This window comes from Asparagus officinalis, chromosome 1, assembly GCF_001876935.1.
Source record: "Asparagus officinalis chromosome 1, Aspof.V1, whole genome shotgun sequence".
NCBI classification, from domain to species: domain Eukaryota; kingdom Viridiplantae; phylum Streptophyta; class Magnoliopsida; order Asparagales; family Asparagaceae; genus Asparagus; species Asparagus officinalis.
In genome coordinates, this window is record NC_033794.1 from 127,862,540 (window position 1) to 127,877,128 (window position 14,589).

General features: G+C 40.8%; 1 protein-coding gene across 2 annotated transcripts in view; it reads left to right on the top strand.

Annotated features, from left to right (window-relative positions):
* The window catches only part of LOC109840865 (splicing factor U2af small subunit B-like), a 5,794-nt gene extending 255 nt beyond the window's left edge, over positions 1-5,539 (top strand). Inside the window, exons 2-5 of one of the 2 annotated variants that reach the window (XM_020409705.1) lie at positions 797-1,673; positions 2,560-2,611; positions 2,701-3,987; positions 4,067-5,539. In XM_020409705.1, the coding sequence (XP_020265294.1) occupies positions 831-1,667 (837 nt within the window). In that variant the 5' untranslated portion in view covers positions 797-830 and the 3' untranslated portion in view covers positions 1,668-1,673; positions 2,560-2,611; positions 2,701-3,987; positions 4,067-5,539. The remainder of the gene's footprint in view (positions 1-796; positions 1,674-2,559; positions 2,612-2,700; positions 3,988-4,066) is intronic. The other variant, XM_020409776.1, reaches the window with a different exon arrangement.

Genomic DNA, 14,589 nt, shown 5'->3' on the forward strand with positions numbered 1-14,589 from the left:
AATTAGAAGAAGAAGGGGGTTTGAATCTAAATCTCTTGTTTTGGTAACAATTAGGGTTTTGGATTATGATGAGCTTACGTAAGTCAATTCAATAGAGGAAACCGTAATCTAGGGCTTAGAATGACATTCACAATTTTTTTTCTGAGAAATTCATTTACGATTAATATGTCAGTTGCATATGCTACAATCTAATTTCAAAATTTGGGAAATGCTACGAGAAGTTTCAGCTTAATCCTTTTCTGCTTAACTGTTACGTCTGTGTGAATTTAGGCTCATTTTTACGACCTTACGAGTAGGGCTTCTCCTTGACTTTTTTTCAGATTTGAAATGAGTATTTCTAGTTGTCTTGGTAGTCCAAAAGTGTGTACATTTTTCTTGTTGCGATATGCCTGTGCTTGTTATTTCACCAGGAGGCTATGCTTTTTTTTATTATCAACTATGGCTTTTAATTCATGGTTAATGTTGGTATTTTCCTCGAAATGATTTGGATAAAAGTAGAGCCCATTTGTTTGATTTGGATGTTATGATGGATAATATTCTTTTGTGATCATAGTAAAAGGAAAATAAGCCTATGGATACCCGTAAAAAATGTTTGCAGAAAATAGTTCTGTCTTTATTGACATTTACCATTTCTGAAGTGAAGTGAATTTTCTGTTTCTGTTATATTACTTGTTTTGTTGGTGCACAATCTGGAATACTTATAGCAAAATTAGTATTTCTGACTGGCCATTCAGTTATCCATGCTATCCTTTCTTTATTTGTTAAAGAAGGCGTCTAACTTTTGATCCCTGTGCAGGTTTGTGTAAGGTCATTTCAATTTCCTGGTACTGATGGCGGAACATCTAGCTTCAATATTTGGCACAGAGAAGGACAGGGTCAACTGCCCCTTTTACTTCAAGATTGGTGCTTGTCGTCACGGCGATCGATGCTCTCGCCTCCACAATCGCCCAACAATTTCCCCCACCCTCCTACTTTCCAACATGTATCAGCGACCGGACATGATAACCCCTGGTGTTGATGCCCAAGGTCAGCCCATTGACCCAAGAAAGATACAAGAACATTTTGAGGACTTCTACGAAGACATTTTTGAGGAACTCAGCAAGTTTGGTGACATCGAGAGCCTGAACATCTGTGATAACCTAGCAGATCACATGGTGGGAAATGTCTATGTCCAGTTTAGGGAGGAGGAGCAAGCAGCCGCAGCTCTCCGGGCTCTTCAAGGTCGGTTTTACTCTGGACGCCCGATAATTGTAGATTTTTCCCCAGTTACTGACTTCAGGGAAGCTACCTGTCGTCAATTTGAGGAGAATAGTTGCAACCGAGGTGGCTATTGTAATTTCATGCATGTGAAACAAATTGGACGGGAGCTAAGGAGGAGGTTGTTTGGGCGCTATAGGCGGTCCCGTGGGAGCAGGAGCCGGAGCAGGAGCCCAAGTCCTTACTACAGAAGGAGCCACCGTGATCATGGGCATTCTCGTGATCGTGGGGACTACAGAGAAAATGGGAGGAGGAGCAGTGATCGTCACTCGAAGTATGACAGTGATCGAGGGGACTACCGAGACGATGTGCGGAGGAGCAGTGATCGCCATGCAAAGTATGACAGTGATGGAGGAAGGCGGCGGCATGAGAGTCCGGTCAGGGAAGGGAGCGAGGAAAGGAGAGCATGAATTCAGGTTAATTTTCTCCAAGTCTAGCTAGCATATTGGTCTATCTGTAGGATTCACTACTGTTTGATTTTTCGTTTATGGTCACTATGTGATGATGGTTTGCACTACTTTTTTATGCATGTGATGAACACTGTGGTTTCCTTTTGTCTTCCTTTGTTTGCATGCCACTATGAATCTTGGTGGATTATCAGTATTTAGCCTGCTACTATTTGACCTGTCTTGTACGTAATGTAATCTATTCCTTGATGCATGGTACTATGAATCTTGGTGGATTATCAGTATTTAGCCTGATACTATTTGACCTGTCTCGTACCTAATGTAATCTATTCCGTGTTGCATGGGTTCCTTTATTTCTTCTTTGTGTTTTATAGGTTTTTTCCAGTGATTTTATACCACTATGATTGTCTGACTTGTAAATGTCTTGTCGTGCTCCTTCGTTTGTAGAAAAGGTTGAATGGTTTAATCGCATCAGTGGTTACCATTGAACTTTCAAACTGTATTATTGTCTAGTTGGCAGAACTGTTAAAATTTTCCTCATTTTGACATTTTGTAGAGTTATCATATATTATTCGCGATGTCATGTTTCTGTGCTTTATTGAAGTGCAAACTGAGGGCTTTATTTTGTGAATATTTGTATCCTGGAAGATCTTTAATAGTAGGCAGTAAAATAGCCAGTGCTGACTTTTTCACTACTTTTTCTAGTAGTCAACTAGTACAACTAGACATCATAGACCCTTTTGTGAGTCTGCAATCTCATCTTTGATCTCTCAATGTATTGTTGCTATCTCACATCATCCCTTGAAAAGCTCATGGAACATCCTATTAATACTACCATTCAAGTATGACTTTTCTGAAGGGTTACAACTTATAACACATTTTTTGCTTTCTCTAGATATCCAATAGAGGCTACAATCCATTAGAGTAGATCAATTCCTAATCCATGTGTAAGCTTTCCATTCTTTTATATACAAAGATAATATTACTTGCATTGCTTCATCTGAATCTCTGATAAGGCTCTTCCTCATTTTTTCAGTTCCAGATGTGGGTGAACAGGAGTAGAAATAGAAGAAAAATCAACACTTCCTCTACTGAGGGAATATACATCTCTCTTTAACTCGTTTACTTTTAAGAAGTATTATTTGTCCTTCTGTTCATGCTTGCACTAATTCACCAGAAAACATCTATAGATGTTTTTTCTGCTTCATTGTTTGAGTTTTGGACCTACTTCTAAGTGATAGGTGCAGAAAACGAGCTATTTTTTGCATTGCTTCATCTGATTCTCTGACAAGGCTATTCCTCATTTTTTTTCAGTTCCAGATGTGGGTGAAGAGGAGTAGAAATAGAAGAAAAATCAACACTTCCTCTACTGAGGGAATATACATCTCTCTTTAACTCGTTTATTCTGAGGGAATATACATCTCTCTTTAACTCGTTTACTTATAAGAAATATTATTTGTTCCTTCTGTTCATGCTTGCACTAATTCACCAGAAAACGAGCTATTTTTTGGACCAATTACTTCCATTCCTAGGTGTACACAGAACTTTTCTTTGCTTCTTTTCCTTCTTTATGCAATATGCCTTGCTGAGGTTTCAGAACGTTGCATATTTTTATAAAAAGTGCATCTGAAGCGACACCAAGTGTTTTGATTAGTTCTTTCCTAGCCATATATATCATGTTTATGCTTCCAAGTTCTCTTTGCTTCCAAATTTCCTTTGGACCCACATGATGAAATATTCAAGTCTTTCAGAAGTTCATTTTCCCGCTGGTTTATCAAATTGGTTGGTTTGCCAAAAATATGCTATTTCTTGGTATTTTTTTTTTGCTGAGTCTTGTCTTTTAAAATTTGTAATGTTCAGAAGGTGCGTGTTCATTCCAGATGTCTACATTGTTGACGTGTCTGCTCCAAGTTTGTAACCCTAAGGTTTTTCTGGGCTCTGTCCATAAATACATGTCCATTAGCTATTTCCTTGCCCAATGTCCTAGCTGAAAGTTATTCCATTTGCTGTATCCATGTGTTGCTTTCTTTCTTCTTCGAAAATGCTATGTGTCACTGTACACACATACACACACGTCAGCCTCCCCATTCACACTATCCTGTTCTGTAGCTAATATCTGGCGCCTCCTTTGCCTCCCTCTGGCCTTCTTCCATTATATGCAAAATGTGAAAGTTCGTATATTTTCATTCTAAGTGGTAGACTTAGTTATCGTTTCTGATGATTGACATACCCTTTTCTCTTTGTTGTGCTAGCTAGGGGGCTTCCTGCTGTGAGCATATCTGATGTCACATGTTGCTTCCTATGATAACTCTCTCTATATGTGGTAAGAGTGAAACTAATTTGACTAAGGAAATGTATTATCTTATCTAGGGTTTTCTTACCATTTGCTGTTTCATGTATAGGTGTGCAGAAAAGTAGACATAGAGGGAGCATAAAGAAAGAAACAGATGGAGTGTGTGATAACTGAGAAGATGACTTTTTTCCTAAGTGTTTTTTTCAAACATCACTAGGCCATAATAAAATTCACAGGTCATTTATAACAGGTCATAAATTCTAAAGTATATAAAGACATTAATCCCGCATAACGTTGCTTTTTTGACTTTCTTGCTAATGTTTTACTATTGATTTTTCGAAAATACAAAATGGGAATTTAATATTTGTTTTATATGTAGCTTTCCCTTTTGGATTTACTTATTTACAAATCTATATCTTATACGTGACATTTTATTGCGCATATTCCTATGAACAAAATCATTAAAATAAATCCTTTTTATTGTTCTTTTTACCATTTGGATATGTTGTGCGCTAGTTCTATTTTAAATCTGGTGCGCAACCCATGTTCCTTGAAGCTTATTAAAGATTCAAGTTACGTAACATTTTGTTGTGAACTGGCTCCCCTTCAAGGGGCTTTGGTCCACCATATTTTTAGGAAAACATGGCTCCAAAAATTTGTTTGGACCAAAATATTATTTGTTTATAGGTAGTGGTAGGCCCAGAATGTGTTACTACTTGCATCTGGGGCCTCAGTTGTGTTCAAAATGAGAGAGCAGTAACACTTTCATGAAAAAAATTAAATAAAATAAAAAATTGACTCGTCTTATAATAGGTGATATTCGCAATTTATTTGTTAAAGATTTTAAAGGTCAAGTTAGTCATTTAGACATTTTTGAGAAGTGGTTTTTAGCGTGGATTCTACAACTACAATAAATTGCATTTGGACTGCACTATAACTTAGAAAGGAACTTGGGTTTTATAGTTTGGTTTACAGGAGCATGTGATGGGGTACGGGTGATGGACTTTCTATAATACAATATTTCTAATATTGACAATGCAGGAAAATGAAAATGTGTCATAATAAGTAGATAAAATTTATACCACAGATTGTCTGTCAAGATTCCTACGTTTATATTTACACGGTGACTCGTTAAGCATAAGTTGGAGAGTGGCACCTAGAAAGGCGTAAGTTTTTTCTTAGTGGCGGTCATACACGTTGACTCATTAAGCGAATGTTGGAGAGTGGCACCTAGAAAGGCGTGAGTTTTTTTCTTAGTGGTGGTTATTCCTGATGTCCTCCAAGTTGCTCAATGGGATTGTGTGAATGATACTGACGAATTTGGTTTAGCTGCATATGTTTTAGGGTTAGTTTTTATGTATAAGACAGGAAGATAGGCTGTGGAGTATCTCAGCTGGAGTGTACTTGTTACCCTTCAATTTATGATGGATTTGCTGTTACTATGTGAGCTTACGCTATGTGAGTATCATCTGAGTCTGTTGATGATAATTAATGGGTAACTTGTTTAAGTGTTCTGTTGTTTTTTGGTGAACTATTTCTCTGTAACGGTTGGAAGCATAGTTCCTGGTTTATTTTGACTGTTTATTAAGTGTTCTTTTGGAGTGCTTATCACCCTTCAATTTGTGATGGATCTGCTGTTACTATGCGAGGTTACGTGATTGTGAGTATCATCTGAGTCTATTGATGATAATTAATTCGATAGCTTGAGCATAGGCTTGTGTATTGCTTCCTTCAAGCTTCCACAGTGAGTAGTCCCGACGTTCCTTCTGCAAACTTGAATTCTGTTGAGATCTTCTATTTTCTTGGGTGTTTGGTGTGATTAGTTTCTAGGTTATTTTGACTGCTTAAGAGTTATAGCTTGTGCATGTTATTTATTACCCAAGAGCTTCCTTCAACGACAATACCACCCTGAATAGCTGTGACACACGTTACTTTTGCGAATCTGAAATCTGTTGAGATCCTCTGTTTTCGTTGGGGTGTTTGGTATTTAGTGAGTGTAGATTTGAGATGTTTTATGCTCATCGCACTCTACAGGCGTGCTGCTGCGCAGTATGAGATGACCTTGGGTTTTATTTGCTGCAGTCTCTTATTTTTAGTTTGTTTTACTGTGTAGGATTGGCTAATCACTGCGACGTTATTTTCATTGCTTAATCGACAATCCAGGCATGTTGATACAAGCTGATTTTACCAGCTATTCCTCATTAGTACTTCCCAATAACCCTTGGTTAAGGGTTGATAGAAATATTACCCTTGGTTAAGGGTTGATAGAAAATTTACCAGTTATTCCTCATTATCCTGTGTCTGTTCTTCTCGTGTGTTTTAGGGGGATTCTTCCATTTTGACTGGTGTGACTTGCGTGGGAGAAACAGAGGGAAAAAAAAACCAACTCGCATCGGCTGGGGGAAGACGAAGGGTGGTGGTAATTTTTTTTTTTTTGAAGTAAAAATAGGGTGAGATATCCTATTCAAAAGTGTATTAATAGAAATAAGATCTCATGAAGCATACCCTTTTTACCAGTGGCGTAGCCAGAAATATTTTTTGCTCTGGGCGAAAACTAAAGGTGGTCAGCGATGAGGGACTTGAAGCGACGGAGGAGGGAGAGGAGCTCGGTGAGGGAGAGGAGGGAGGCGCGGGAGAGGGAGGAGGGTTGGGGATTGTTGAGATGGAGGTCCTGGAAGAGGAGGGAGAGGAGGTTGGATCTGTGGAAGAGGAAGGTGAAGTGGCCGGAGAAGAAGGGAAGCGAGGGGAGGCGGGAGGGGGAGGTGAAGTGGGGTAGTTTCTTGCCCTGGCTACGCCCCTGCTTTTTAACTGAACCAAATTCGGCGTAAAAACGAAGGAGAGTATAAAATTCAGAAACCACATCGCTATCGCATCAGATCTATATGAAAGAAAAATAAATGAAAAACCCTAAAATTCTTCAAAATGGATAATAAAAGAAAGGCAGTGGTCCCGATTGGTTCATTTTAGACTAATAAATTAATATCAGAAAGCCCCTTAACTTTGGATACTACCAAATAAACTCCCGTAACTTTCAAAATTTGAGAAAACTCTCTTAAGTTTAGGGCTTCTGGAAAACCCCTTTAGACTTTAAGATTTCTTTGGAGTTTCTAGATGCCGAGGGTTTCCGAGTATTGGGGGTTTAAACGGGTGGATTTCAGGTTGTGACTGTGTAAGATCAGACCCTAACCCGATAAGTTATTGGATAGGTTTCGTTTATGCTCCGAGTTCGTTCACATTCTCATGCTGAAGCTCAAAAGCTTCCGAAACCAGTTGTTTCATGATTTAGTTTAACCAGTTGTTTCATGATTTAGTTTATGTGTTGTTTAAAATACGTAAGTGTTTTATGTATATGCGAAATATCCTTGCGTATTGTGCTTGTCATCAAATACTTTTTATTAGATTCTTTTAGAGTGTCCATAGTTCTCCTTCACCATTAACTCCCTCAAGAGGATTTGGATCCTCTTCACTATAAAAAAATAGTGGAGAGACCACTGCTTTTAATCTCAATCATTGATTATTTAGTAGGCGGTTATGATACAATCTAAATCTAATACTTACCATACCCCCGTGTATTGCACTCATTCCTAATTTGTACTAAAATAAAAAATCACAACCATTAACTAGTTATGTAGTGGTCCCTCCAATGTTTTTTTTGTAGTGGAGAGGATCCGAATCCCCCTCAAGATATGTCCCCGCATTTTGTGCCCACAACCTAATTTAGTCTAAGAACTTCAACCTACGTACGTAGACTGAAACATGGTAGAATTCTAAGAACCGATGACGTGAGAACAAATATCAAGAGTCGCTGTATATTAATTAGTAAAATCATCGTTGTGTCGGACAAGAGATTATTTCAAGGGGTTCTATATGCTTGTATTAACCAAGTGTACGAAGTTTGGCTACCTCTAAACCAAAAATATAGAATACAAAGAGTATAACTGCAAATCATTTAGTCTATATAGCTACTACTATATCATGTACGGCTATATAGAGTGTTAGCATCCGCTTAGCATCCGTACAGTTAGTGATCTGGGAGCCTACAACTTCTTCCTCGACCGACTGATAATCTGATGCAAAATTCAAATGTTTATGGAATATGCGCAGCATTGGTTTGTTGCACTGTTTCCGTTGTTACCATCCGTACAGTTAGTTTCATGTGTCTGATAATCGTTAAGTTGCGGTTAAAGCAACCGCTTAGCATCCGTAACATCTATAACTTCTACTTTCTGAATTGTGTGTCGACTCTTCCGGTTGAAGGATCTAGCTAGCTTCGGCTCCGAGCTTGAAACGCCGGGCACCCGCGCCCCGCCGACGCTGATGCCTTCAAGCTCAATGTAGTAGAACGTGTCCGTCTTCAGGTTGCTGAGCTTTGGGGTGAACACCACCGGCCTGGATCTGGGCACCGCTGAGTGGCCGAAGACGATGGACGAAGCCCTCGGCGGGTTCGATGACGAAGCTGAAGACGTCCGGTCGACTAGGCAGTAGGAAAACATCTGGCCGAATCTCTTGCCAGCCTGCGAGGGGGACGAGAGCCCGCGCAACCCGGCGGCGGCGACGAACAGACCCTCGTTGTCGTGGCCGCAGCCGAGGGCGACGCGGCTGATGCGTTGAGCTAAGTTGACTTCGCCTGAATAACTTAACTTCGCCAGCGGAGCTAAGTTCGCCTGATAGTTTAGCTTCGCCTGAATGATTCATGCAAAGAAGAGAATAAAGAAAATGTGATTTTGATTCCTTTGATCTCGATTACAATTTGATTACAAAAGAGAGGAGAACGAAATTGGTTCTTCCTCTTTGTTTAAAACTGGGTTCTTCACGGTGGCGAGGGAGTGCCTCCCTCGAATGCTCGCGTCGAGTTTGCTCTCCGTTGACGATCCGATATCTTGATTCACTGGAACGATGTCTTCTCCTCACGATTTGACGTTGTGGAGAACTTGCGTGGCAAGTTTAAAACTCTTGATGAGTTGATAACTCTGATCGAGTTTGAACTCTTGAAAAAGAGTTGATTTGAACCGAAAGTTCGGTTAATAAGCCAAGGACAGAGGCTCCCTGTTGCTGAAGTTGAAGATGATCTTCGTTAGAAGATGATGTCGATCTCCTCAAAAGCCTGTCTCCAGTGGTCGATCCAAGCCAAGAAAATCGAACAACCCGAAGCCCTCCTGAACTGAATTGATCTTCAGTTATTTATAGAGGATTAAGGGGGTGAAACCGCCCCTTAAATCTCTCCTAAGTGGGCGAAAATCCCTCAGAACGTGGGATAACGGTTTTGAGGCCGTTCGGCTTGTGTTTGAACAAGTCAAAACACCCAACCTGGCGTTCAGAACCCAACTTCGCCTCTTAGAATTGAGACGCGAAGTTGGGTGTTGGCTGAACATTGATGAACGCAAGGGTCGCTCGCGTTTCGCCTGTTTGTAACGCGGGTCCGACTCCAGCGTTTTGATATTGTAATGTGGGTTCAACCCTGGCGTTTTGATGTTGTAACGCGGGTTTCGACCCTGGCGTTTTGATGTTGTAACGCGGGCTTCGACCCTGGCGTTTTTGATGTTGTAACGCGGGGTTCGACCCTGGCGTTTTGATGTTGAAACACGGGGAGGACCTCCGCGTCTTGCCTTGCAGAGATTATCACCAAGTAATCTCTTTTTGTCATAGCGTTGCAAAGATCATTGTCTTGTAATCTTCGTCTTGGCTCCTTGAGAATATGAGAGTCGTCAGATTGTAACTCCCGATGTTGATTGTGAAGGCTGTTGAAGTAGAGCTTCCATCAGTTGTCGTGAAGGTCGTCAGATTGTAACCTTCAGCAATCTACGCGAAAGTCTTCAGATTACAGCCTTCTGGAAGTCGTCAGATTGTAACTTCCATCATCGGTGGTTGATGGGGGATAAGCTATCTATTGTGATTTTTAGACAGCCTACAGAACCCCCTCCAAAGTTTTCGAAAGTTCGCGGTTGACTGGGACGAATTTTCGGAATACTTTGGATCTCAACTCTGATCTTGGAGCTGCTGATTCCTTGTTGTAAAGGAGTCGTTCTCTGCACTCGCTTCGAAGGCATCTTGGTTGAAGAGATTTGTCACATAGGGCCTGTGTGAAGGCATGTGCCATAATCCTGCTTCTGGAATGTTGGGGGTGGACCCTGCATTTTGAACTTGAGACGCGGACGTGACCTCGGCGTTCGGTTTTTTCATCGCGTGTCTGACCTCAGCATTTTGACTTGAAACGCGACTATGACTTTGGCGTTATCGTCTTTGCATCGCGGGTCTGACCTCAGCATTTTGACTTGAAACGCGACTATGACTTTGGCATTATCGTCTTTGCATCGCGGGTCTGACCTCGGCGTTATCGTTTTTGCGACGCGTTATCATTTTTGCGACGCTGGTCTGACCTTGGCGTTTCGATGTGAGACGCGGAGGTGACTTTCATGCATTTTTGACTAAATCTTTGAGACTTGTCTTCAGCTTATTCATTTCAAGTCTTGGCTCACGTCCATTAAGCTGGTGGGCCTGAAAACCTGCATAGGATTTTTGGCAAACCCTCAGCCATCAACGGATTTGATAAGCCTTTACCGACTACAGTTTGAGTCAGACTAGCATGCAGATTGTTTAAGTCTGTTCTGCATGTGACGTTGTGCTAAAGAATGAATTCTTAAGAGAATGAACTCTCTTAGACTTGATGCTATGATTTTGAATACATAGACTTTTGTCCTTTATACGGTGAAAGACTAACCGGCAATGCGTGTTAGGCGTAGGCTTATCCCTACTTAGGATTTGGGATAAAGTTCCCCATGCAGATGGGAATTTGAGACGATCCTAACTGTTTAAAGGTTTGATCGTTCAATTTGTGGACCTCTCGTTCATGGAACGAATCGAGAGGGGATTTTGGCTTTGGTCCTAACTGTTTAAAGGTTTGACCAAGATGGGAATTTGAGACGATCCTAACTGTTTAAAGGTTTGATCGTTCAATTTGTGGACCTCTCGTTCATGGAACGAATCGAGAGGGGATTTTGGCTTTGGTCCTAACTGTTTAAAGGTTTGACCAAGATGGGAATTTGAGACGATCCTAACTGTTTAAAGGTTTGATCGTTCAATTTGTGGACCTCTCGTTCATGGAACGAATCGAGAGGGGATTTTGGCTTTGGTCCTAACTGTTTAAAGGTTTGACCAAGATGGGAATTTGAGACGATCCTAACTGTTTAAAGGTTTGATCGTTCAATTTGTGGACCTCTCGTTCATGGAACGAATCGAGAGGGGATTTTGGCTTTGGTCCTAACTGTTTAAAGGTTTGACCAAGATGGGAATTTGAGACGATCCTAACTGTTTAAAGGTTTGATCGTTCAATTTGTGGACCTCTCGTTCATGGAACGAATCGAGAGGGGATTTTGGCTTTGGTCCTAACTGTTTAAAGGTTTGACCAAGATGGGAATTTGAGACGATCCTAACTGTTTAAAGGTTTGATCGTTCAATTTGTGGACCTCTCGTTCATGGAACGAATCGAGAGGGGATTTTGGCTTTGGTCCTAACTGTTTAAAGGTTTGACCAAGATGGGAATTTGAGACGATCCTAACTGTTTAAAGGTTTGATCGTTCAATTTGTGGACCTCTCGTTCATGGAACGAATCGAGAGGGGATTTTGGCTTTGGTCCTAACTGTTTAAAGGTTTGACCAAGATGGGAATTTGAGACGATCCTAACTGTTTAAAGGTTTGATCGTTCAATTTGTGGACCTCTCGTTCATGGAACGAATCGAGAGGGGATTTTGGCTTTGGTCCTAACTGTTTAAAGGTTTGACCAAGATGGGAATTTGAGACGATCCTAACTGTTTAAAGGTTTGATCGTTCAATTTGTGGACCTCTCGTTCATGGAACGAATCGAGAGGGGATTTTGGCTTTGGTCCTAACTGTTTAAAGGTTTGACCAAGATGGGAATTTGAGACGATCCTAACTGTTTAAAGGTTTGATCGTTCAATTTGTGGACCTCTCGTTCATGGAACGAATCGAGAGGGGATTTTGGCTTTGGTCCTAACTGTTTAAAGGTTTGACCAAGATGGGAATTTGAGACGATCCTAACTGTTTAAAGGTTTGATCGTTCAATTTGTGGACCTCTCGTTCATGGAACGAATCGAGAGGGGATTTTGGCTTTGGTCCTAACTGTTTAAAGGTTTGACCAAGATGGGAATTTGAGACGATCCTAACTGTTTAAAGGTTTGATCGTTCAATTTGTGGACCTCTCGTTCATGGAACGAATCGAGAGGGGATTTTGGCTTTGGTCCTAACTGTTTAAAGGTTTGACCAAGATGGGAATTTGAGACGATCCTAACTGTTTAAAGGTTTGATCGTTCAATTTGTGGACCTCTCGTTCATGGAACGAATCGAGAGGGGATTTTGGCTTTGGTCCTAACTGTTTAAAGGTTTGACCAAGATGGGAATTTGAGACGATCCTAACTGTTTAAAGGTTTGATCGTTCAATTTGTGGACCTCTCGTTCATGGAACGAATCGAGAGGGGATTTTGGCTTTGGTCCTAACTGTTTAAAGGTTTGACCAAGATGGGAATTTGAGACGATCCTAACTGTTTAAAGGTTTGATCGTTCAATTTGTGGACCTCTCGTTCATGGAACGAATCGAGAGGGGATTTTGGCTTTGGTCCTAACTGTTTAAAGGTTTGACCAAGATGGGAATTTGAGACGATCCTAACTGTTTAAAGGTTTGATCGTTCAATTTGTGGACCTCTCGTTCATGGAACGAATCGAGAGGGGATTTTGGCTTTGGTCCTAACTGTTTAAAGGTTTGACCAAGATGGGAATTTGAGACGATCCTAACTGTTTAAAGGTTTGATCGTTCAATTTGTGGACCTCTCGTTCATGGAACGAATCGAGAGGGGATTTTGGCTTTGGTCCTAACTGTTTAAAGGTTTGACCAAGATGGGAATTTGAGACGATCCTAACTGTTTAAAGGTTTGATCGTTCAATTTGTGGACCTCTCGTTCATGGAACGAATCGAGAGGGGATTTTGGCTTTGGTCCTAACTGTTTAAAGGTTTGACCAAGATGGGAATTTGAGACGATCCTAACTGTTTAAAGGTTTGATCGTTCAATTTGTGGACCTCTCGTTCATGGAACGAATCGAGAGGGGATTTTGGCTTTGGTCCTAACTGTTTAAAGGTTTGACCAAGATGGGAATTTGAGACGATCCTAACTGTTTAAAGGTTTGATCGTTCAATTTGTGGACCTCTCGTTCATGGAACGAATCGAGAGGGGATTTTGGCTTTGGTCCTAACTGTTTAAAGGTTTGACCAAGATGGGAATTTGAGACGATCCTAACTGTTTAAAGGTTTGATCGTTCAATTTGTGGACCTCTCGTTCATGGAACGAATCGAGAGGGGATTTTGGCTTTGGTCCTAACTGTTTAAAGGTTTGACCAAGATGGGAATTTGAGACGATCCTAACTGTTTAAAGGTTTGATCGTTCAATTTGTGGACCTCTCGTTCATGGAACGAATCGAGAGGGGATTTTGGCTTTGGTCCTAACTGTTTAAAGGTTTGACCAAGATGGGAATTTGAGACGATCCTAACTGTTTAAAGGTTTGATCGTTCAATTTGTGGACCTCTCGTTCATGGAAGGAATCGAGAGGGGATTTTGGCTTTGGTCCTAACTGTTTAAAGGTTTGACCAAGATGGGAATTTGAGACGATCCTAACTGTTTAAAGGTTTGATCGTTCAATTTGTGGACCTCTCGTTCATGGAACGAATCGAGAGGGGATTTTGGCTTTGGTCCTAACTGTTTAAAGGTTTGACCAAGTGGGAGTTTTGAGACGATCCTAACTGTTTAAAGGTTTGATCGTTCAATTTGTGGATTTCTCGTTCATGGAAGGAATCGAGAGGGGATTTTGGCTTTGGTCCTAACTGTTTAAAGGTTTGACCAAATATGAGTTTTGTGAGGGAAGATTGATCTAAAAAAGTGATCGAATCTCATCTCAGCAAAAGAGTATTCGAAAATCATCATGGGGATGTAGTGTTTATCACTTTGTTTGTAATGATCGGGTTATCCCTAAGAAAATTACATATAGCATTCTTCCGAGAACTTCCCGTTACATGAACCATCCACCCCCAGCTTTTCTTATAAAACTGGGTTTATCATTATATTCAGCTGCATGATCGGGTTATCCTTAAGAGTACTATGCATAGCGCTCTCCAGGAACTTCCCGTAAAAGAAAGGAAATAGTTTAGACTCATATACCTGTTGGAGTATCGAGGAGCAGTTTATACTCATATACTCTTCGGAGTGAGATGGAGAAGCAGTTTATACTCGTATACTTATCGGAGTCAGGGAAAACAGTTTATACTCGTGTACCCAATGGAGTAAGGTCATCTTTAATCGGCTTGTTTCGCCATTATGACGCCGGAGTCAATTAATGCTTGGATTTTATTTTTGAGTCCGAAGCAAATCTCAGTGGGATGAAGAACCCTTCTGTGGTACGCACAGTAGTTTGGATCCGTAATCCTCTTAGCTCCATCCTGATCTTTAATAGGTGGTAGCTCGAATTTGTTATTGGCGAGGAGGTATTCCAAGATGGCTGGAACTTCATCATCTTCGAAAGAATACTCCTTTTGAAACCTCGGATCGAGAGTCGCATTCTCAACGATTGCAG